The sequence below is a fragment of the Typopeltis vanoorti genome, chromosome 10 (genome assembly GCF_054136105.1).
Source record: "Typopeltis vanoorti isolate ZY-2024b chromosome 10, IOZ_Tvanoo_1.0, whole genome shotgun sequence".
NCBI lineage: Eukaryota > Metazoa > Arthropoda > Arachnida > Uropygi > Thelyphonidae > Typopeltis > Typopeltis vanoorti.
In genome coordinates this window covers 138580019-138599934 of record NC_143558.1, presented here as the reverse complement: position 1 = coordinate 138599934, position 19916 = coordinate 138580019, and the positions used below count along the sequence as shown (strand labels likewise).

The following is a 19916-nucleotide window of genomic DNA, read 5'->3' as shown; positions in this document are numbered from 1 at the left end:
ACGAGTGCGTGCCCTTATTAAGCAGCGCGGTGAGGCAGGCTGCCTCTATGCTACATTCTGTCGATAGTACTGGGCAAGCAGAGCATAAGAATGAATTCACGGTCTGTCTTAAACTAACAATTTCCATTAAAAATATAATAAACAATCGAGAATATTTATAAAATTTTCGCTGAGTCGATGCTTATTATGTGAAATAAAATCTATGGTAATATTGCTAACGTTTCACTTGAAATGATATAATTCAAGAATAAGAAAATTAATATATATATTTTTATTATTATTTCCTGTGGTGAAATGGTGCCCCTATCTTCAAGCACCTTTGTGTGGCGCATAATCTGCACAACTGCACGGCTCAGCCCTGCACCCAACAACTCTTCAAGCAAAATGTCAATAAACTTCTTAATCCTCATCTACTCCCCTCTTATAGTACTTATGTACTATAAGTTCTTCTATCTCATGTGTGTGTGTGTATGTGGGATTTGAACAAGCTCTTTTTTAACAAAAGGATATAACCTCTGAGGTACAGAGGCTCTCCAGATTTAGAAATGAGTTAATGTGAATATGATGTACTATGAAGGATTAGCACAGATTTGAAAAAGGAAGTTCTTGATGAAGCAATTTATTCACTTTCTATGATAAAAGTGATAGCCAAGTTGGATGAATTAGTCACACTATTATTGAAATTTGCAAAGATAGCATTTAATAAAATGGAAATCAGATGAGTAAAATGATACAAGCAGGGAGGATATGCAACTTTTGATGTGGATAATGTGGTGAAGTAGAATCATGGAGAAGACAGGTGACCAATAATGTATCAGAGAGTCTTATTTGGTTTCTTTCTGTTTCATTTGGACATTGATGATGCTGGAGATAACTGGAGAGTAATATCCAATTATTATTTTTATGAGTCATATCTGGCCTCCATCTGGGTAGTGGTTGCACTCCAGGTGTTGAAGTTCTTCTACTATGTAGAAACTTGTGAAGTATGGATATAGATGGCTGTGTCAGTGAATCACTTTGAGAATGATAAACACTGCATGAATTCAGTGTGGTGCTTAACATGATGCATCTTGAAAATGAATGGAGATATCTAGGTAATTATAATAGTGATATTATTAATAGCCCATGCAAATTGAAAAGGAATTATTTATTATATGCATTAATTTATACAAAAATTTGTACATTATAAATCCTATAATAAAATTTACATAATGCATTTTCTTCATGTTTCTACATCATCAAAATGTTTCATGCACTGCATGAAAAACAATTTATACGAAGTAACATTAAATTACATATTATTTACAAGCCCTCCAACAGGAACTAGGATATACAAAGAACCAGGATGTTTCTATGTGAAGTACTGTCTATCGATTAACCATTTAGCAATAATCTTTCTGGCAGAATGAATTCTTTAGAAACTGCATGCGTATTATGTATTTCTGTGTTGTGATGAAACGAATCTGTAGTCATAAGTGTTATCTGAAAAATACAAACAAACAAACAAAAAAGCGATCCATTAGATTTAAAACCAATTATGAAGTGAATTTATAATTATTGTTATTAATAGCAAAGATCCTCTTAGATCTCACTCTCAAACCAACATCATATTACTCTTATTCTTCTTATTATTATTATCATCACAGCCACCTCTAAGGAGTCAGCTGACTCATCAAGAGAGATCTACGTAACTAACATCATATCTATCATACTCAACCCTTAACTCCTTAAATGTTCCAAGAATTCACAATGCACTATAACTTTTTATGTCAAAAAAAAAAAAAAAAAAAAAACTACTACTCCTCACACTCCTTCTTCACAACCTTTACAGAATTTCTCTGATGGCCTCTTGTTCTCTTTCTCTCTCTTACTTTTTATTTTATTTTTTATAATCCCTCTCTACTAATCCAATAAAATTCCCTCATTAACTTAAATATTTCTATCTTTTCCAACTTTCCACCAAACTCTGCAATTTAAGTTAATTGTGAAAATTGGCCAGAGATGAGTGACCAAGATCATTCCTTTAATCTCTTTCCATAACAACACTCTATCCCAGAGATGAGTGATCTTGGTTACTCATCTCTGGACTCTTTCCATATCACAATGAAAACTTGGCAACCCAATCTGAGCACAATATTCCGAACTGTGGCCTTCTTCTTTCTAACTTTGCATCATCAGCAAACAACTGAAAATCCTCAGCCAATCCACAAGAAATATCATTAACAAATAAGTTATATAGCAGGAATCCAAGAACAGATGCCTGGGTCATACCACACGAGTGGTAACCTTCCTTTTATGAAACACCACTCCATCTCACAACTCGTATCATTCAGGGGCCATTCTACAATCCATCTGGACAATCTAATATCCATTACCATCCTTTATAACTTGTACACCAACCTATCATGAGGTAATCTATTAAATACATTTACAAAATCTAAGAATATCACTATATATGTGCAGAGTGCATGACAAAAGAACCTCCTAGATGAGTCTTTGACTCAATGGGGTCTTGGCATAATAATAACATGAATCTTCCGTATTCAACACATCAGTCATCTTATCATAAAATGCAAGCAGAAAGCTAAAACAAGATCTACCCTTTACAAACACATGCTGATCATCATACATTGTATATTCTATAATCTATAATTATATATTATAAATTATTCTATATTATTTATATTATTCTATAATAAGTTTCTAGTCTTAGGAACTTACTTGTGGAGCAGTACTATTCTGCTTCTTCTCACTCCTCAGGAATCTTTTCCAGTGCAAGACTTTCATTAAATCACCAGGACAAAGGTATAGCTAACTTATTAACATCTAATCCAATGATTGCTTGATATCACTGATTCTTTCATTTCTAATTCTGTTATCTGCCTCTGACTCATGCAGCATCATTTACATCAGTATGATATACACTGATAGAATGTGCATTAAATAATTCTATTAGTGTTGCCCTTCCATAATTCTTCTTCTTGCATGCTACATAGCAAAAAAACAATCTTTTTGGATTATCAATGACTTGACTGGCATGTCGTCTCTCATACTGCATTCAAATGACCATAATAAAGACTCGTATGTTTACACACTCAATTCCGTATTCTATTCTTAACCATTCAATTCTGTTCTATTTAAGTGCTTGGCTACTGGTATATATATTTGTGCATTGCTTGTATCAGATGCTTAGTAATCAATTACCATGCTCTGAGCTTCTAAATCACTCACCCTATAATTCCTCATATATCCCTTCTTGACAGTTACCTTTTTCTGCTTATTTTTCATAATAATTTCAGAATGCCAGGTATGTAAATCCTAAATTGATTTACATACCTGGCATTCAAAATAGACCTTGCAATGCATTCCACTCATCTACCACTGTCCATGTGTTTTCCAAATCATCTCTTTTCTGTACATTCACTAATCTCTTCAATTTATATTCCCTCAAATGTTTCCCATATGTAGTCTTTCAAAGCTTTGATATTTCAAAGATTTAGTGTTTCTATGTACACCAATTCAGATATTTCTCATCAAAGTAGAAACTAGTGACCAATTTTGGTGTACATTTGAAAGGCTGATCAATCTCTTATACAGGGCACAACCATGTTATATTTACCTGTCAGTGCACTGTGTGTGAAAATTCAAATGAAATTTCACACTGTGTGTTCTCTGATCTTCAGACCTCTACTGACCATCAACCAGATTTCAAATTTCATTCCCCTCCTTCACAGTTGCACCAATATAGTGCACAGTCATTGGCGTATAGCTGGGGGGGGGGAGACGGCCCGCCTCGGCCATCATCTTTTTTTGTGGGTTTCACATGAGACACAATTTTATTTGTTGACAATTCTTTTATTTATGTTAATTTAATCATTTTAATTAATTAATTAATAGTTAGTTTTTAACAACTATGCTTACAACTAAAATAAATAAAATATACACATAACCAAACCTTACATTTCTCTATCATTCTATAATTCAAATTCTTAAAAATAAAACAATGAAATGTATGGCAAGGCAATTGCTTTATTGCTTATACTGGGGGGGCTGCTCTCAGCAGCTGGCACCACACAGTCAGTACACATTTGCGAAAATGTATTTTTTTTTTTTCTTCTTCTAATTTTGCATATAACTAAGGCCATCAACAGGATTTTAGGGCCCCAGTAATAATAATATCTCTGTGGTTCCCTATTATATTAACAAATATGATTCCGTTTTTACCCTAAAAATGCTAAAATGCCTGATTCATCATTTGTATTTTCTAATCTGTCATTTGGCTTGTTAACGAAACTGTTGAAAAAATATTTATTATATTCTTTATGTATGATTAGTCTAGAGCAGGGGTGGACAACCCTTGGTATGCCTGCCAAACGTGGCAGGCCAACAACTTTTTTCCAGCACGCAACCTAAAAAATCTTAAAAAATAATTAAATAAAAAAAATACATTTCAAACATTTTCGCTGACATGTATATTTTAACTTAATATAATGCAATTTTATTAAGTACAATGATACCAAATAAAAATACAATAAATAAGCAAACCCTACCAACTGTTTTAGTAATAATAAGTAATAAGAAAACAAGAAACAAACATTATACAAATTAAGTGGATATTGAATCAAACATTATTTCCAAGCCAAATATAGAAATGCTAAGAGTTTCATGCCGAATATATAGAAACTATAAAAGTTTCGGTGGATCCAAGCGTAAGCCAACACCTGGTTCAAGTTAGGGCAACTTGTAGTAAAGGTGGAGCAAGTTCTGATCACTGTCCTTAGTATTTTCCATAATGTAAAGCACATCTCTTTATGGACATGTATGATGCTATACATTATGGAGGGAGGGTCACTACCCAGACCGGTTTTGACCTTTGTTGAGGTCTCATCAGTGAGAGCAGAAGTGAATACTGAGTTGAAGTGATGCAGAAGTTATTCTTTACCATACGAGTTGCCAAAAGGTGCACCAAGAATTACTGAAGCCTTTTTGGCTCTTTATCTCAGTAAGAAACAAACATCCTATTTCAGCCATCTATCTCTGCAATATACTGATGCACAAGTTTCATCCTGTTGAGTTGTTGCATCATTCGTCAGGCATCCAGACATGGCGTGACTCCGTTACTCTCATTTGATACATCTTTTCTTGTTTCGTAAAGAACATGTCCGTTGTCTAAAGTGTGTATATATGTGGATTTGGATTTTATTAAATTGTAAGTGATTAAAATATGGATTGGAAGTATTTATTGTCAATTAATATGTTTAACTTATTAGACATAAAAGCAAATTTCCTTTACATTGCCATAAACATATCGTATTTACTCGAATATAATTCGCACTTTTTTTAACCAAAAATTAAAGCTAAAAATCGTGATGTAGATATATGTGGGGATTTTCAGAAACTAAAGTTTTCAGTTTTTTTTGCGATTATATCTCACACCACAATTGCAATTGCTATTTCTTGCCTAGAGAGCAGTTTCCTTGTGTGCATCCTACTCAAATAGCAAAATCTTCTTTCGCATTACTTCAAGCAAAAATTACCAGTAATTTACCAGAATTGCGATACTTAATGAACAATCCTTCACGAATGACTAATGAACAGACAGCTATCATACTAGGCCAGTAAAGAAATAGCAGCTATGAAGACATGCATATGATTGGTATTGGTGCGGTATTAACAAAAGATCACCGGAGTCAAAGATAAAAGTCAGCAGACAATTTTTGAATTAAAATGCTAGTTCTCTTCAACCAAATTCAATATCTGAAAGTGCCATAACAATATTCACTATATGTTTCTTAGCTTTATCACGTTTACAAATTTTAACACTTCAGTTGATTTTTATTGTTGCTTTGCATATGAGCTGGGGGGAAAGACTCCCACACTTCTAGTTTTTAGTGTTTGCCGGTGCAGCATATGGTTTTGCTTGAGTCTAAATAGCATAGTTTCTGTGGGAAGGGAAAATGTGATTCATTAGTTAGTGATATTTTTATCCCAGTTGTCTCTAATTGCAATATTTATTGAGAAATATATTACACAGACTGCAAAATGTCTCTGTACCTTATTCAGTGATACAATAAAATGACCTGCTTTTACATGTGTCTGCACTCTGCAGTCACTACTGGCTACTGGGGAGGGCATGTGGTTTACCATGAGAAGCAAGTTACTATTGCCCTGAAATATGTTTAAACTTTTTTTTCTCCTGTGCGAGGTATATGAGAAACTTTTCAATTTCTTTTTTCACAAAGTAAAATCAGGGGTGCAAATTATACGTGAAGGCGAGTTATATTCCAGTAAATACGGAAAGTTATTTTTAAAGCTATGTGAAATGTATTATCAATATTCAGGATTATGAAGTGTTGTCTGCATGTGATTAGATTGTATGCTTACCCTTCTCTTTCATTTGCGTGTGTAAGTTGGTTATAATTGTACTAATTTTTGATTTGCTTAAACTTGGTTGGTATATGCAGAGAGTAATTATGATGAGATTTTCTGAGTCCAAATTATAATTTTTGTCAGTGTCTATATGTCTCTGTTCACATTTTTACACCCCATAATCTGATTTTTATTAAAGTTAAAAGCTGTATAAAAAAAGCAATTATTTAATTGCTTTCTTATATATATATATATATATTTATTTATTTCCTTACTGCTCTTTACATATTGAGCAGAATATCACAACCACCAGCAAAGAAACATAGACATTCAAATGAAAAGGATACGAGACAATTTAAAGAATACTGGACTGAAAAATATGGCATGATTAAGAAAGATAATAAAGCATATGGATTTTATGTTCCAAATCAGTTGTTTGTAAGACTTCTTTTGTAAAGAGGTATTTTGAAACTGTTCATAAGAAATTAAGTAACAAAAATGAGCAAGAACAAAGAGAATTAATTTCTCGTGAACTGAGTAGGACAAAAAAATAGTCCGATACTTTGATGAAATTTATTTTAGGTAGGCCTAGTTCCAACTTAGTTGCTGCTAGTTTTGAGGTTTCAAAAGTTATTACCCAACGTGGAAAGCCACTTAGTAATGGGGGGTATATTAGGGAAGTATGGCTAGAATGTGCTCCATTCCTTTTTGACAATCTTTCAGGAAAGGTAAAAATTATTCAGCGCATTAAAGAATTGTCTGAGCAGAAAAACCATTAAGGATAGAATACTTAAGTCGGGAGGGAATAACAGCAGAGCAATTAACAAAGGATTTGGCTTCATGTAATTTCTTTTCTATCTGTGTTGATGAGAGCACAGACATTACATTATCAGCTAGGCTGGCAATCTTTGCTCTATTTTGTAGGGATGACGAATTATGCAAAGAGATGATTAATCTTGTAACACTATCTATACGTGGGGTTGCAATATGTAAAGCAGTTAGGAACGAATTATCTATTCGCAAATTGATATTTCAGAAGTGGTATCCATCACAACAGATGATGCACCCATCATGATTGGTAAGGAAGCAGAATTTGTAAATCTGTTTACAAAATATGTTGGTCATCCACTAATAGTTTTTCATTGCATCCTACTTGAGGAGAATTTATGTGCAAACACTGGCTTAAAGGAACTTCAAGAAGTGATGCAATCAGTAACCAAAGTTGTTAATTACATTTCTGCACTTGCTTTCAATAAAAGACAATTTCAGAATCAATTGAATGAAGTGGATTCAGTGTACAAAGGACTAATAATGTACAACAATGTTCGTTGGCTTAGTCCAGGTCTTGTTCAGAAACGATTTGTTGAATGCCTGGATAAGATAAATCTCTTTTTGACTAATCAACAAATGTGTTATAAAGAAATGTATGACATCGTGTGGGTTTGTAAACTCATGTTTATTACAGATTTTTGCGAACATTTAAATGACTTGAACCTGATATCATCATGGATAAATATGGAAGATTTTGAAATGCAGTTGATTGATTTTCAAAGTAGCTCATTTGGAGGCAGAAATTTGTTGACCTCAGAGTTGACTTCGAAAATATTTAAAAGGACTGATTAGAAACGGGAGTAACAGAGAGAGAAGTGCGGAAAAAGGGATACTAAGAACATGGAATGCTATTCCCGAAACTTTTGTATGTTTAAAAACCATTGCAACAGCATTAATATAGGTGTAGGTGAAGATTTGGATGGAGATATTCAGTTGTTTGCAGATGATGCAAAGTTGGGACGAACCATGAAGTGTAGTGAAGATGTTGTGGCCTTACAGGAAAACTTGAATAGATTGAGTGATTGGGCATGGAAATGTAAGTTCAATGTTGCAAAATGTAAGGTTTTAAAATTTGGAAAACAAAGATGGGACGCAGAATTTATGTTTGGTGAGAATATATTGTTGGAGGTAGAGGAAATAAGAGATCTGGGGGTGATAGTGGATAAGGATCTAACATTTAGGTGACACATCGCCAAAACTGTGAAGACAACACAAAGGCTTCTGGGAATGATGCGGAGGACACTGAGGTAGGGAGATTCTTGTTCCGTTGTATAAGTCTTTGATTAGGCCACACATGGATTATTGTGCCCAGATTTGGTCACCGTGTTTTCAGAAGGATGAAGAGATGTTGGAAAGGGTCCAAAGGAGACTGACTAAGGTAGTTTCTGACGTTGTTATAGGATCAATGCTGGAGAAGTTTTACAGAGAATAGTGGGAGATCAGGAGAGAACCAGAGGTCATCCCTGGAAACTGTATAAAGAGGGTGTGAGTAGGAGAGTGAGAGGCAGGTTTTTTTCATGCAGAGTTGTGAATGACTGGAATGCCTTGCCAGAATGTGGTGTCTGCAAAGAGTTTGAATGTGTTTAAAACATGGTATGATGAGCTGTGTGTGTGATAAAATGACCTTCCAGATGAGTCTTTCACTCCATGAGGTCTTGGGGTGGTAATAATAATAATAATATCAATTTTTGCATCTACACATTATTGTGAATCATTGTTCTCAGTGATGAACTTTGTTAAGTCTCGTAATAGGAGTAGCCTTACAGATGAAACTAGTACCGCATGCATATCTCTAAAGGTTACAAAATATAAACCTGATATAAATTAATTGTGATGCAGCAGCAGTAGAAATCTCATTTATACTAAATAAATAAAATGTCCACTATTTTTCTTTCTCTAGTTTTGATTCGATGTTTTTTTGCTAAAAATGGTAAAGATGAACTTCTGTGTAGGTAAAATAACAATTTATTTTGTTTGTAATTTTTATGTATTACTTAGAAGGGATTAAGAAGTAATACAATTATATCTTTAATTTTCTTTTCTTTTGTTTAGTCAAGTAAAACGATTATGAGATTGTGCACTGCAATATATTGGGAAAACTTTACAAAACTTATGTCTGATTGATCTTTATAAAAAAAAAAAAAAAAAAAAAAAAAAAAAAAAAAAAAAAAAAAAAATCAGAATTATTGTATACTCTCTTGCTGATGTTAAAAATTGCATCTTTAAAATTGTGCAGCTTTATATGAAAGCTAGAATTACACTTAAATGCAAATAAAAATATTCACGCTATCAACATGGTAGAAGGACTTTTAAGTAAAAATTCCATCACTAATTTTTACATTCATTCATTCATTCAATCTTTTCGCTAATCACTTTTACAATATTCTTTGATTTTACTATTCTAGTGTGATTTTCAATTATTTAAAAAGGTCTTCCCAATACTTAAAAGACACCAAATAATACGTTCTCCAAAATTTCAGTTGGCACGTGAAAAAATTTTGCATCAAAGATTTGTCAATTTTGGCATGCACAAGTTGCCCACCCCTGGTCTAAAGTCTAGATTTAAAATCTTTATCATACTGCTGCACATTTGGGAGTTTATGGTGATCAGGAAGCTGCACTGAAAATGGTAGCCAGTCTTATCAACGGTGACTAAGCCACAGATTGTCAGAAATGCTATGTCTTTTTGACTTTTTTTTTTGTAGTATTTTTGGTGTGTATTGAAAAGGGTGGCAAACTCATGGACTGCCCCGGACCACAAAAGGTCTAGCTCAAGCTCACAAATTTTAGGAATAGGATTTCTAGAGAAGCATAATTTCTCATGCGACTTCTCTCGTAATGAAATGTTCCTAAACGGAAGAAAGCGGTCAGGGAAAGAGAGAAACAATAAGGTAAGGAAGTTTAGAGAATCACATCAAGTCAGGATGAAGGATGAGACTAATGTAGTACAGAGTGTACAGTCTAAGAAGGATAATGAAGAAAGCATTGACAGTCATACTGATTCTTCATTAACTTCAACACCCAAAGACAACAACCAGATGGAGACTCACCTCATAACGAACGTAAAAGTAATAGACGATCAAAGTGTAGGGGAAAAGAAATTACAGGAAAGTAGTCAGGAAAAGATCAATGTTAACTTAATAGAGAGATTTGAAAGGTCTAGAGGTTTCTTTAAATACTCAAGGTGGAACGTGAATAGGAGAAAAGAAGAAAATGTACAATCTAAGAGGCAGTTTATTTATGCAGATTTCTTATGTTTCATATTTAAACTTAGAAGGACTATAAGTGAGTGGTTAGTTTGTGATTTACCTCTTGCTATGAAGGCTGCACGCATACTCACCGATTGTACAAGACCTGTAAATTATTATAGTCAGGAGGAAAGTAAAAGAAAGAAAAAGGGGGAAGAGATACACCTCAAAGGAAAAAGAAATTTCTCTTAAAGAAATTTTTTTGTTTAAAGGGGGGACCTTTGTTACACCTGATATCTTGAGAATATAGTATTCTCAGTTATCATGGTGTAACATGAAAAATAAATAACATAAATAAAAACCCCTGCATAAAAAGGATAATTTAATTAATAAAATATTCTTGCATCCAGTATAAATTGAGTAAAATGTAAAGGTCTATTGTTTAGTTAAGATAACAAAAGAAAAGAATGTATTAAGATGTATTATGACTAAACAAGGAACTTGTATTAAATAAGTAGCTAACTAAGAATTAATATAGTAATGCGATTAAGAATGAAAGAGTTAAGTGCATAAGTATAAAAGAATGAGTCATGAAATACGCTATGTAAGAGGCTACAGATTAAGCATTAAGTAGAATTCTGAGAAAAGGTTTAAAAGGGGGTTAAGATAGAGGCTAACAAGAGAAATAACGGAATATCGCTTAGGGTCTATAGCCAGATAGAAACTTCGTTACGAGTTGCCGATCAAAATGACGTATGGCGGCCAAATGCTACCCAATTGGTGGACAGACTGAAAACAAGTAGGAGGTGGGAAAAAGAAGTAAGAAAGGGCGCCATTAGGGGAGCAGCTATAAAAGGGTTGGTAACCCCCCCTTTGTGCTTTTTTTTTTCGAAGAGTAGGCTCTTTTGGGTTTTGGGGAAGCCGTTTGGAGAGTCAAGGAGGCTTGAGGCCTTTTTGCCTTTTGCGAGAAGAGAAGAAACGTTTGGATAGTCGCGGTGGTTTGAGTTTGGTTTTCTAGTGTTCATGAGTGGAGAGACATGGCTTATATCCTCATGCCACAACAAGGAATCGAAGGTGAGCGGGAAAGCTATTCCCGTATTCCTATGTAGAAAGCGAAATATACCATAGAGTCATAGGAAGTTGTGAAAATATTGATGTCCTCGTTTCGGATAATACAGTCAACGGCACAGATGTTTATATAGCCCTGAATTGCAAGAAGTTATGCAAGCAAGTTCGTTCAGTAGAATGTAAAGGCCCGTAAATGAAGCTAAAGAAAGGTATTGTGAATTTTGTCTTATGTTAACTAGAAGTTGTTTGTGATAAGTACCATTGTCATAATACGGAACTGTTAAAGTGATTAGGGAGAAATTATAATAGGACTTTAGAATTTGATAGAGAGTGTTAAAAGTAAGCTAGCTAGTGTTGATAATTTGTGAATAATTTATTATCCTAAGAATCTTGAGTGCCTACTACATTGTAAAAGGAAAGTTAATGACATAGTTGTGTGTTAATGAAGTAAACAGTTTTGTTAATATTGAGTTTGATTAGTGTAAATTGAGTAATCAAGTAGCCTGAGGAATTTGAATGCCTAGTGTGATGTGTAGAGAATCGGAATTTGTCATAACTATGTGCTAGAGTAAGTTAATGATTTTGTTAGTGTACTTGAAGTTAAATAATCTAATAATGTGTGGTAATCTAATTTTTCCATGTTAAGTGAATTCATGTTTTGTATGAAGTTTTGTGGCGACATGATCGTAGTATCTTTTGTCGACTCATAGCCCAACTACTTGTATTAAGCTAATTTTAGTGTGTAAGTAATTTAGTTGAGTATTTTGATATGTACCATGTTTAGAGAAATAATAAATCTTTTGTTTAATAAAAAAAAAAAAAAAGGGTTGTCTGATATTGCTAATCCAATGCACCGCTTAGAAACATTCGAGCCTAACCACGCGGGAAATTAATGTTAAGAAATGGGAAGTTTAAGGAATTAATGTTGAGTAACAAGGAATAGTGTCACGACTGCAATAGTTACACTTTCAGATATTTGAGTTCCTTTTCTCTGTTTATGTGTAAAATATCTTAAACTAAATATCCAAAGGGTGCAGTTAAAATACAAATACTAGGGATACTACAGGGAACAATAGCTCAGATATTGGTAGAAATTTAGGTGATGTCTTGAAAGTAGAAGTTAGGAGAATATAGACGAAGGCAGTTTGTAAGACAAACGGAACCATAAGATAGGGACATAACACTATGTAGAACTCTAGTACCTTTACTTCTGGTTCTTGTATGGATTGCATCTTTTCTTTTTTTTTTTTCCTGATGTTATACAGCATTGATGATTCACATCAGTATGCATATACTGCAACTGTTTACTATATAATTCTATTACAACCTCTGTAGAGATCATTTTGCTACCATCACTACCTACTTGTGACACCTTCTACAATTATTCCCCCCTCTTGCTAGCCAAACAGTGCTATAATTCCTTGGATTTCTTTTGGACTTACTAGCCAATCTCTTCTCCTTTTATGCTTTTTCTTTTCATACCATGTCACTTTTTTAGCTGCACTTTATACTCCTTGTATATTCAATCATTTTCTATTACTATCATATTGACTTTTCTCCACACTACTAATTTCTCTCCTTTCTTTCAATAATTACAGTGATCAGCATTCGTTTAAATAAATTTTGTTTTAACCATATGTTGGGCCAGACCATGTTAACCACCATATTGGCAATCCACATAATTATGGATGTGTTGTGCCCATTGAAGTCAATATAACCTTTGGATATTATAGAGATAATACAAAGCATATATTTTTGATAGATTTTATATCTGCGGGAGTTTAGCACAGCCGGTATAGAAAAGCCCTTTGGTCAGAAAGACCTCAGTTCAATTCCCATCCGTGATGTGAGGAACCTTTATCTAGTGTCTTTCGATGAAAGGTGAATTAGTCGGTCTCATACAGAGGTAGGGGTTTTTTCACCCGGAAACTCGGTTTTTTTTCCAGCAATTTCCCATGCTGAACATATGCCTCAATCGATGGTGTGGCAAGTTCTATGAGACGAACGATTACACCCTACCATGTACAGAAGGTGCATGCCTTGACACCTGCAGATTACCAGCCTTGTGTGGATTTTGCACAGTGGTTCCTGCAGCAGACTGCAGTGCAGCCAGACTTTGATGCACATGTTTTATTCACTGACGAATGCACCTTTACACGTGAGGGCATTTTTAATACCCACAATTATCGTGTGGGTGGTGAGCAGAAATCCAGATGGCACACGTTCACATTCGTACCAGTCGCGTTTCTCCATAAATGTTTGGGCTGTAATCCTACATGATCATTTGATTGGCCCATAACTTATACCAGCACAACTGAATGGGAGAACATACCTTGTATTTTTACAAGAGGTCTTACCAGAATTACTGAACCCTGTTCCAGCAAACATTTAAACACATATGTGGTTCCAATATGATGGAGCGCCACCTCATTTCAGCAGGGATGTGTGGAATGCCTTGGATGCAACATTTCCAGGATGATGGATTGGTTGGCATTTTCCCATCGCTTGGCCGCCACAATCGCCCAATCTCTCATGTCTGGACTTTTTTCCCTATGGGGCCATATGAAACGCCTGATCTACGATAGCCCCATTGATTCCAATGAGGACCTTATTGCCAGGATTTCTATTGCCACTGTACGAGAAATGCCTGGTGTTTTCGCCAATGTATGCCAATCAATACGTGAAAGGTGTGAAGCCTGTATATGTTGGTGGTTGCTCTTTTGAGCAGTTTCTGTAATTTGTTCAATAAAATTCTTTAATTTATGTTCTGTAATTTCTGCAATTGTTTCAAATCTCCTCTGTCATTCTTGTGTTTCTTCATTTCCTGAAACAGTAGTTGCTAACCCCTAGCGCTTCACCACTTGAGTTCAGACCATGCATTGCATGATGAAAAGTGCTTGTTTAGGTGTGTTCTATCACCCCTTAAAGTTTGACCCAAGAGTTCTGAATCACCCTGTATGTGTATATATATATATATATATATATATATATATTTGGCCATCTTATTGCAGATAAGTGCAGTTCTCTCTTATACTTAATTTTTGAATAATTAAAAAATGTAAAGGACAATTTAAACAAAATGAGCATCGACTGACCTCTGCATCTGGTTAAAGGCACGACCATGGTTGGAACTTTACAGGGGGTCCCATCTATGGCTAAAAATAACAAATATAGAACAGATAAGATCACATTAACTTCTTCCTAGCATACACTTTCATCCATCTCATTCAACTTTTTTTTTTATCACTGAAAATTTAAATTTCATAATTTTTATTTCTTTATTTAATAAGTATTAAGATAAATGTATTTATTAATTTAAAAAAGTTTCACATGTTTATAATTTATTATAATACAAATATATATATATATGTATATGTCAAAAAAAAAAAATATTTTTAGAATTATTTGTGTTTGAATAAAATATTATAATTTCACCCAAACTATTTTCACCTGAAAGGGAGAGCACCAATGTTACCAAAATTTCAAAGGAGGCACATGGGTGTTGAAAGTTTGGGAAATGATGATAAAGAGGATACCAACAGGTCATCTGGTTGCAAAGGTATCTCTCCCAACAGTGTTTAAAATCTGTGCTAGTAACACTCATCCTGTATCATGTTTATAATCTTTCATGCTCATCGGTTATTTAGCATAGAAAGAAGCTTATATCCAACACATTTAAAAATGATATAAAAAGTTTACAGCCATCCATCTATCATTCTCTTAAACTCACTGGATTTCTATTGAAATAATGAACAGTCATCAACAATTAACTCCTTCTCCAACTAGAAGTCCATTAGTTCATCAATAACCATCAGTGTGGATTCTATCACTCTCAGAATGAGAGTAGAGGAATTCATTCTCTCAGACACTCCTGGTTGATGATAGCTAAGAAATCTGAGATCTCTTTGCCAACATCATGCAAGATGTGTATTTTCGTGAAACCCAAGCAGTCCCCTTGGAAATAACGCAGCACATTGTGCTTTTTCCCACACCTTCTCCCCTGTGCATAAATAACTAACTTTGGAACTTATAATCAGTTTTGCATACACAAGATGGTGTTTGTATTTGATAGAATATGCAGTGTCTATCCTATTGGATCATCCCAAACCATAGGATCAATGATTAGTGCCATGAACACTGATCTCCTAACAATATTTTAGTGGAAAGGACATAGGAATCTAGCCTTATAGAGTTCTATAATGGACAATCTGAGAATTTCAATGTTACCAAAACATAGGCCTGACTTATTTTGCAAAGGAAAATAAATATCTCAATCTATCAATATATGTCTATCCTATTGGATCATCCCAAACCATAGGATCAATGATTAGTGCCACGAACACTGATCTGCTTACAATATTTGTTGAAAGGACACAGGAATCTAGCCTTATAGAGTCCTATAATGGACAATCTGAGAATTTCAATGTTACCAAAACATTGGACTGTCACTCCAAGAAGAGATAATCAGGTATCTCTTCTTGGAGTGATAGAAACCTGAAATAGAAAATTTCAGGTTTCTATCACTCCAAGAAGAGATACCTGATTGTGCAAGGAGATCTGGATGCTAACAAATTTGAGATATGTATTTTCCTTTGCAAAATAAGGTATCTTTTCTTGGAGTGACTTAAACATTTTGATTTCGATAAAGGACAATGACTCCATAACTTCCTTTACATCCAAAAATGTAGGTCATGTCCTTTACAGCTCAAGACATTATTTCTCATCTGTATGCTTCCTAAATAAATCAATACAAGTTAATTACCTGATGTGTTGTTACATCTCTGAGGTTATAATGTTATGTAATGTAACCATTACCTGTCCTAAGAAACGGATGAGAAAGGGGGAATTATGCAATCATTATTAATGTCATAAGTTATTACTGACTCCATGGAGGTCGGGTGTTGATAATAATAATAATAAGTGTGGAAATCATAAATGTGGGAATATGAGTATGTTTGCAGGATACCTCTTTGCCCTAAAATCAGGGGGGGGAGGGGAGCAGCTGCTGTAAACTTGAATCATCATTTATCTGATTTCAAACGATGAAATTAAAGTAAAAAGATTAGAAGACTGCAACATTTTAATACCAAAATCACAAAGCTTATTAATAAGTTTTCTTCAAAATATGTATCATTACAGAAGTAATGATTCATTGGGTTCAGATTTGGATTTGTGGCAGATAATTAAAACATCAATATTATTTCAGAACATCCTTTCCTTAATTCTTTCAGAATAAGTATTATAAATATGCTAACAATTATACTGCAAATTGAATCATTAATTAATAAGAAACTTTTTCTGGCAAGCAACAATTCACCACAAAACATGAAATGAACTGACTTTTCATGGGATTATTATTATTATTTCATGCACTATTAATACTGCAGAACTCCCATGAAGTCATAGCTATTTCAGGAGGTTCACTTTAGGTACCACAAAGTCTATCATAAAAATCCTTAATATTAATTCACTGTCTTCACTCCTAATGTCCTTTGAAGCAATGTATTTCTACATATCCACCACTGTCTGTGGAAATGAAAAACCAACTTTTCATTTCCTTGTGCAACTTTGAGAGACAGCTTGACCCAAGTTCCATATGGTTTTCTGTCCTTAAAAACCTCTCCCAGTGTCTATAGTTGTTATTTTTTTTGTTTGTATTTATAGCCAAAATTAAAGCTATGGGAACAATGTTATGTCTTTGAATTATGTGTGTGTTCATCTGGCCTGTTTGCCTGTTTTGCTGGATGAGAAGTCTGAGTTTTTGGGAGGAGAAATCCTGTCACCTCTGCATGAGTCCAGGCATTTGTCTGACACCGAGTCTCACTATCTTTCAGCAAATTATTAACATCTCATGGGTTCACAATCTGCTATCTCCCGAGCTCTTTTGATTTTTTCTTTTTTTTTTTTTACTTAACTCTACACTCTATCTAAGGTTTCTTCATCACTTTCAAAAAGCTAAGTAATGAGATCAAAGCAAAACAGTTCCCACATGATGTGATCAAGTCATCATACAATGCAACCGCAATATCCTTATCTCTGCAAATTCAACATCTTCACATATTGTACCAATCCTCTGTGCTGTCCTCACCACCCTCTGCAACCTCTCTCTCTCTTCTGAATTTATTCTACCACTATCATCCCAAGACCCCTTATTTCCTCTACTCCTTCTCCAACGGAACAGTCGAAGTTTGAATGGTACATAATGTTGGTTTAATGTGTAAGTTCTGATGCTAACTTGTAAAAGAAAATGAATGTAAAAGAGTGTGTGCATTGAGTTAAGAGGATTGGTCAGCATGGTGTTGGCGACCTGAAGGTGAACAACACTGCTGTTCACCTTCAGATCACAACAACACTGACGGTCACTCAAATGTAGAAATTTTACTGCCAAAACAGGTCAGGACAAGTGATGTCAATATGTTTACAGAAGATTCGGGGATCTCTGACCCTAGGACAAAGAACTTTGGATCATATAAAAGCATCTTGAGGACCTCAGGCCACTCTCTTAGTTCTTTTTTTTTCTTGCTGCTGTTTGTTGGCTTGCTTGGTCTCCTGAGGTTTTGCTGTTGTGTGACCCCAAGTAAGAGAGAGGCAGGAGAGGCAGTTTATTCACACTGTGTTTCCAATAACGGGACGTGCCACACGTGTATAGTTACACGGTGCCCACAATAAATCCAGTACTGATGTAGAGCAATGCTATGATTCTCAGGAAGGACTACAGAAGTACAACCGCCAAGAGCCATTCAGCGAAGGCCAGTACACAGGATGAAAGGAAGCAGTCAACAGAACCACCAATAAGTCTTCAAAGCTGGTAGGACTGTGTGTGATACTGCAATTGTGAGTAGATTCTACTGTACTAACTTTAAAGGTAATGAAGAGTTGTATGTATGTATGTTCACTGAACTTAGCTCTGTTGAATTAGTTGTTAAGTCATAATAATAATAAAAAAAAAACGCCGAGTGTTAGTTTGTATATTCTGAGAAAGAATGCTTAACCAACGATGTTGAACGTTATAGCTAAATATTGACTAGAATTGTAAACAAGTTGGTAAGTATAGCGAATAATAGATTTAATTGTGTAAGCTACAATTTAAGCTTGCGATAGGCCTCAGAGAGTGAACGTACAATGGAGTATGGAATTGTAAAGTCTGTCAGGGGTTAAATAAACATGTTTTGTTTGTATAAATTCCTCACCTGATCTTTGACCAATGCACTGTCTCACAAAAACAATAGAACCTGTGTGCCTAAGTAGAATAATTGCCATTACTGAATGTTTAAGAGTTGCTTGAGTAGATGATTATTCTTATATGTGTTCTAACTAATCTTCTCATGCTTTAAAATCAATTCAGGATGGTGCAGTCGATAATTAATATAAATTTTTCCTAAATTGCATAGCATGGTAGTTAGTGACCTAAGATGTGAATTGCTGATTCCAAAGGTCTTTTCACTTGCAGCATAAGCACTTGTAGGAAATTAAGGGATTACTAGCAGGGAATTAGATAATCGGATTAGAGTAAGGTTAGAGTGAGGTGTATGTGATTAAATGGTAACTGCATGAAGTGCAAGTAAAAGAAACTGATATATTGAAATAATGAATGAGGCTAATGAACAATGTTGAAACATTCATTCAGTACATGCCCAAATAAATTATAACAACTTCCCATCTTCATATGATCCACATGCAGCAAAATATTTTACTGCAGTTCATTAATAACAACTGCTAGAGGGACTTGTGGTGTGTAGTGTTTGCTGAGAGCTCCTGATAAGATAAGTGTTATTTTAAGTTATCATTGACAATTTTGCTTGAATATGCCACCCTGGTTGGCCGAGTGGTTAGCATATCTGCTTTCCAGACAAAGGGCTGCGGGTTAGAATCCAGCTGTGGGCATGGATGTTTGTGATTGTCTGTGGAAATAGTAGTGGTTGGCGGTAGATGGCGTTGTTGCAGTCAGTTGGTGGATTGAGTGGTGGAGACAGAGTTGTAGAGCAGGTGCCCTCCCTCGACGAGTCTTTGGACTCCCTGGAGTGTCTAATAATAATAATATTACATATTTTCTTTGCTTTTCAAATCTTAGTGTGTCTGTTTGTGTGTTTTTGGTGTTATTTCAATTATTAATTTGATAAGATATGATAGAAGCATGCACATGGCTCTGGTAAGAAAGAAAATAATGGCGGCCAGTAATAATGGTTTGCCATCTTTGTTCAAAAATTGTAACATAAAGGAGATTATTCAATGTACTATATGTGAGATGTATGCTTTGCGTAGAGCGGTTGGAGTCTGGTTAGATGATGATAGTGGAGTGAATGTGTGCAGAAAATGAGGAATTAAAGTGTGTTTCAGGTCGTAAGAGTGATATATTTGTTGAATGTCAGAATGTAGAAAATAGCGATATGATAAGAAAGTGCAAGGTTGTACCAGAGAGCTGTGAGGGCGGCGTTGAAAGTGAGAATGAAGGTAATAATA

The 19916-nt window shown here is 34.7% G+C and overlaps 1 protein-coding gene across 4 annotated transcripts in view; it reads right to left on the bottom strand.

Annotated features, from left to right (window-relative positions):
* Positions 1-1138: 1138 nt before the first annotated feature.
* LOC150102833 (uncharacterized) overlaps positions 1139-19916 on the bottom strand; it is a 630466-nt gene continuing 611688 nt past the window's right edge. For all 4 annotated transcript variants that reach the window (XM_090398795.1, XM_090398798.1, XM_090398796.1 and 1 more), the window contains 2 exons: positions 14552-14611; positions 1139-1482 (listed from right to left, as the gene is read on the bottom strand). In XM_090398795.1, coding sequence (XP_090254921.1) covers positions 14606-14611 — 6 coding nt within the window. In that variant the 3' untranslated portion in view covers positions 1139-1482; positions 14552-14605. The remainder of the gene's footprint in view (positions 1483-14551; positions 14612-19916) is intronic.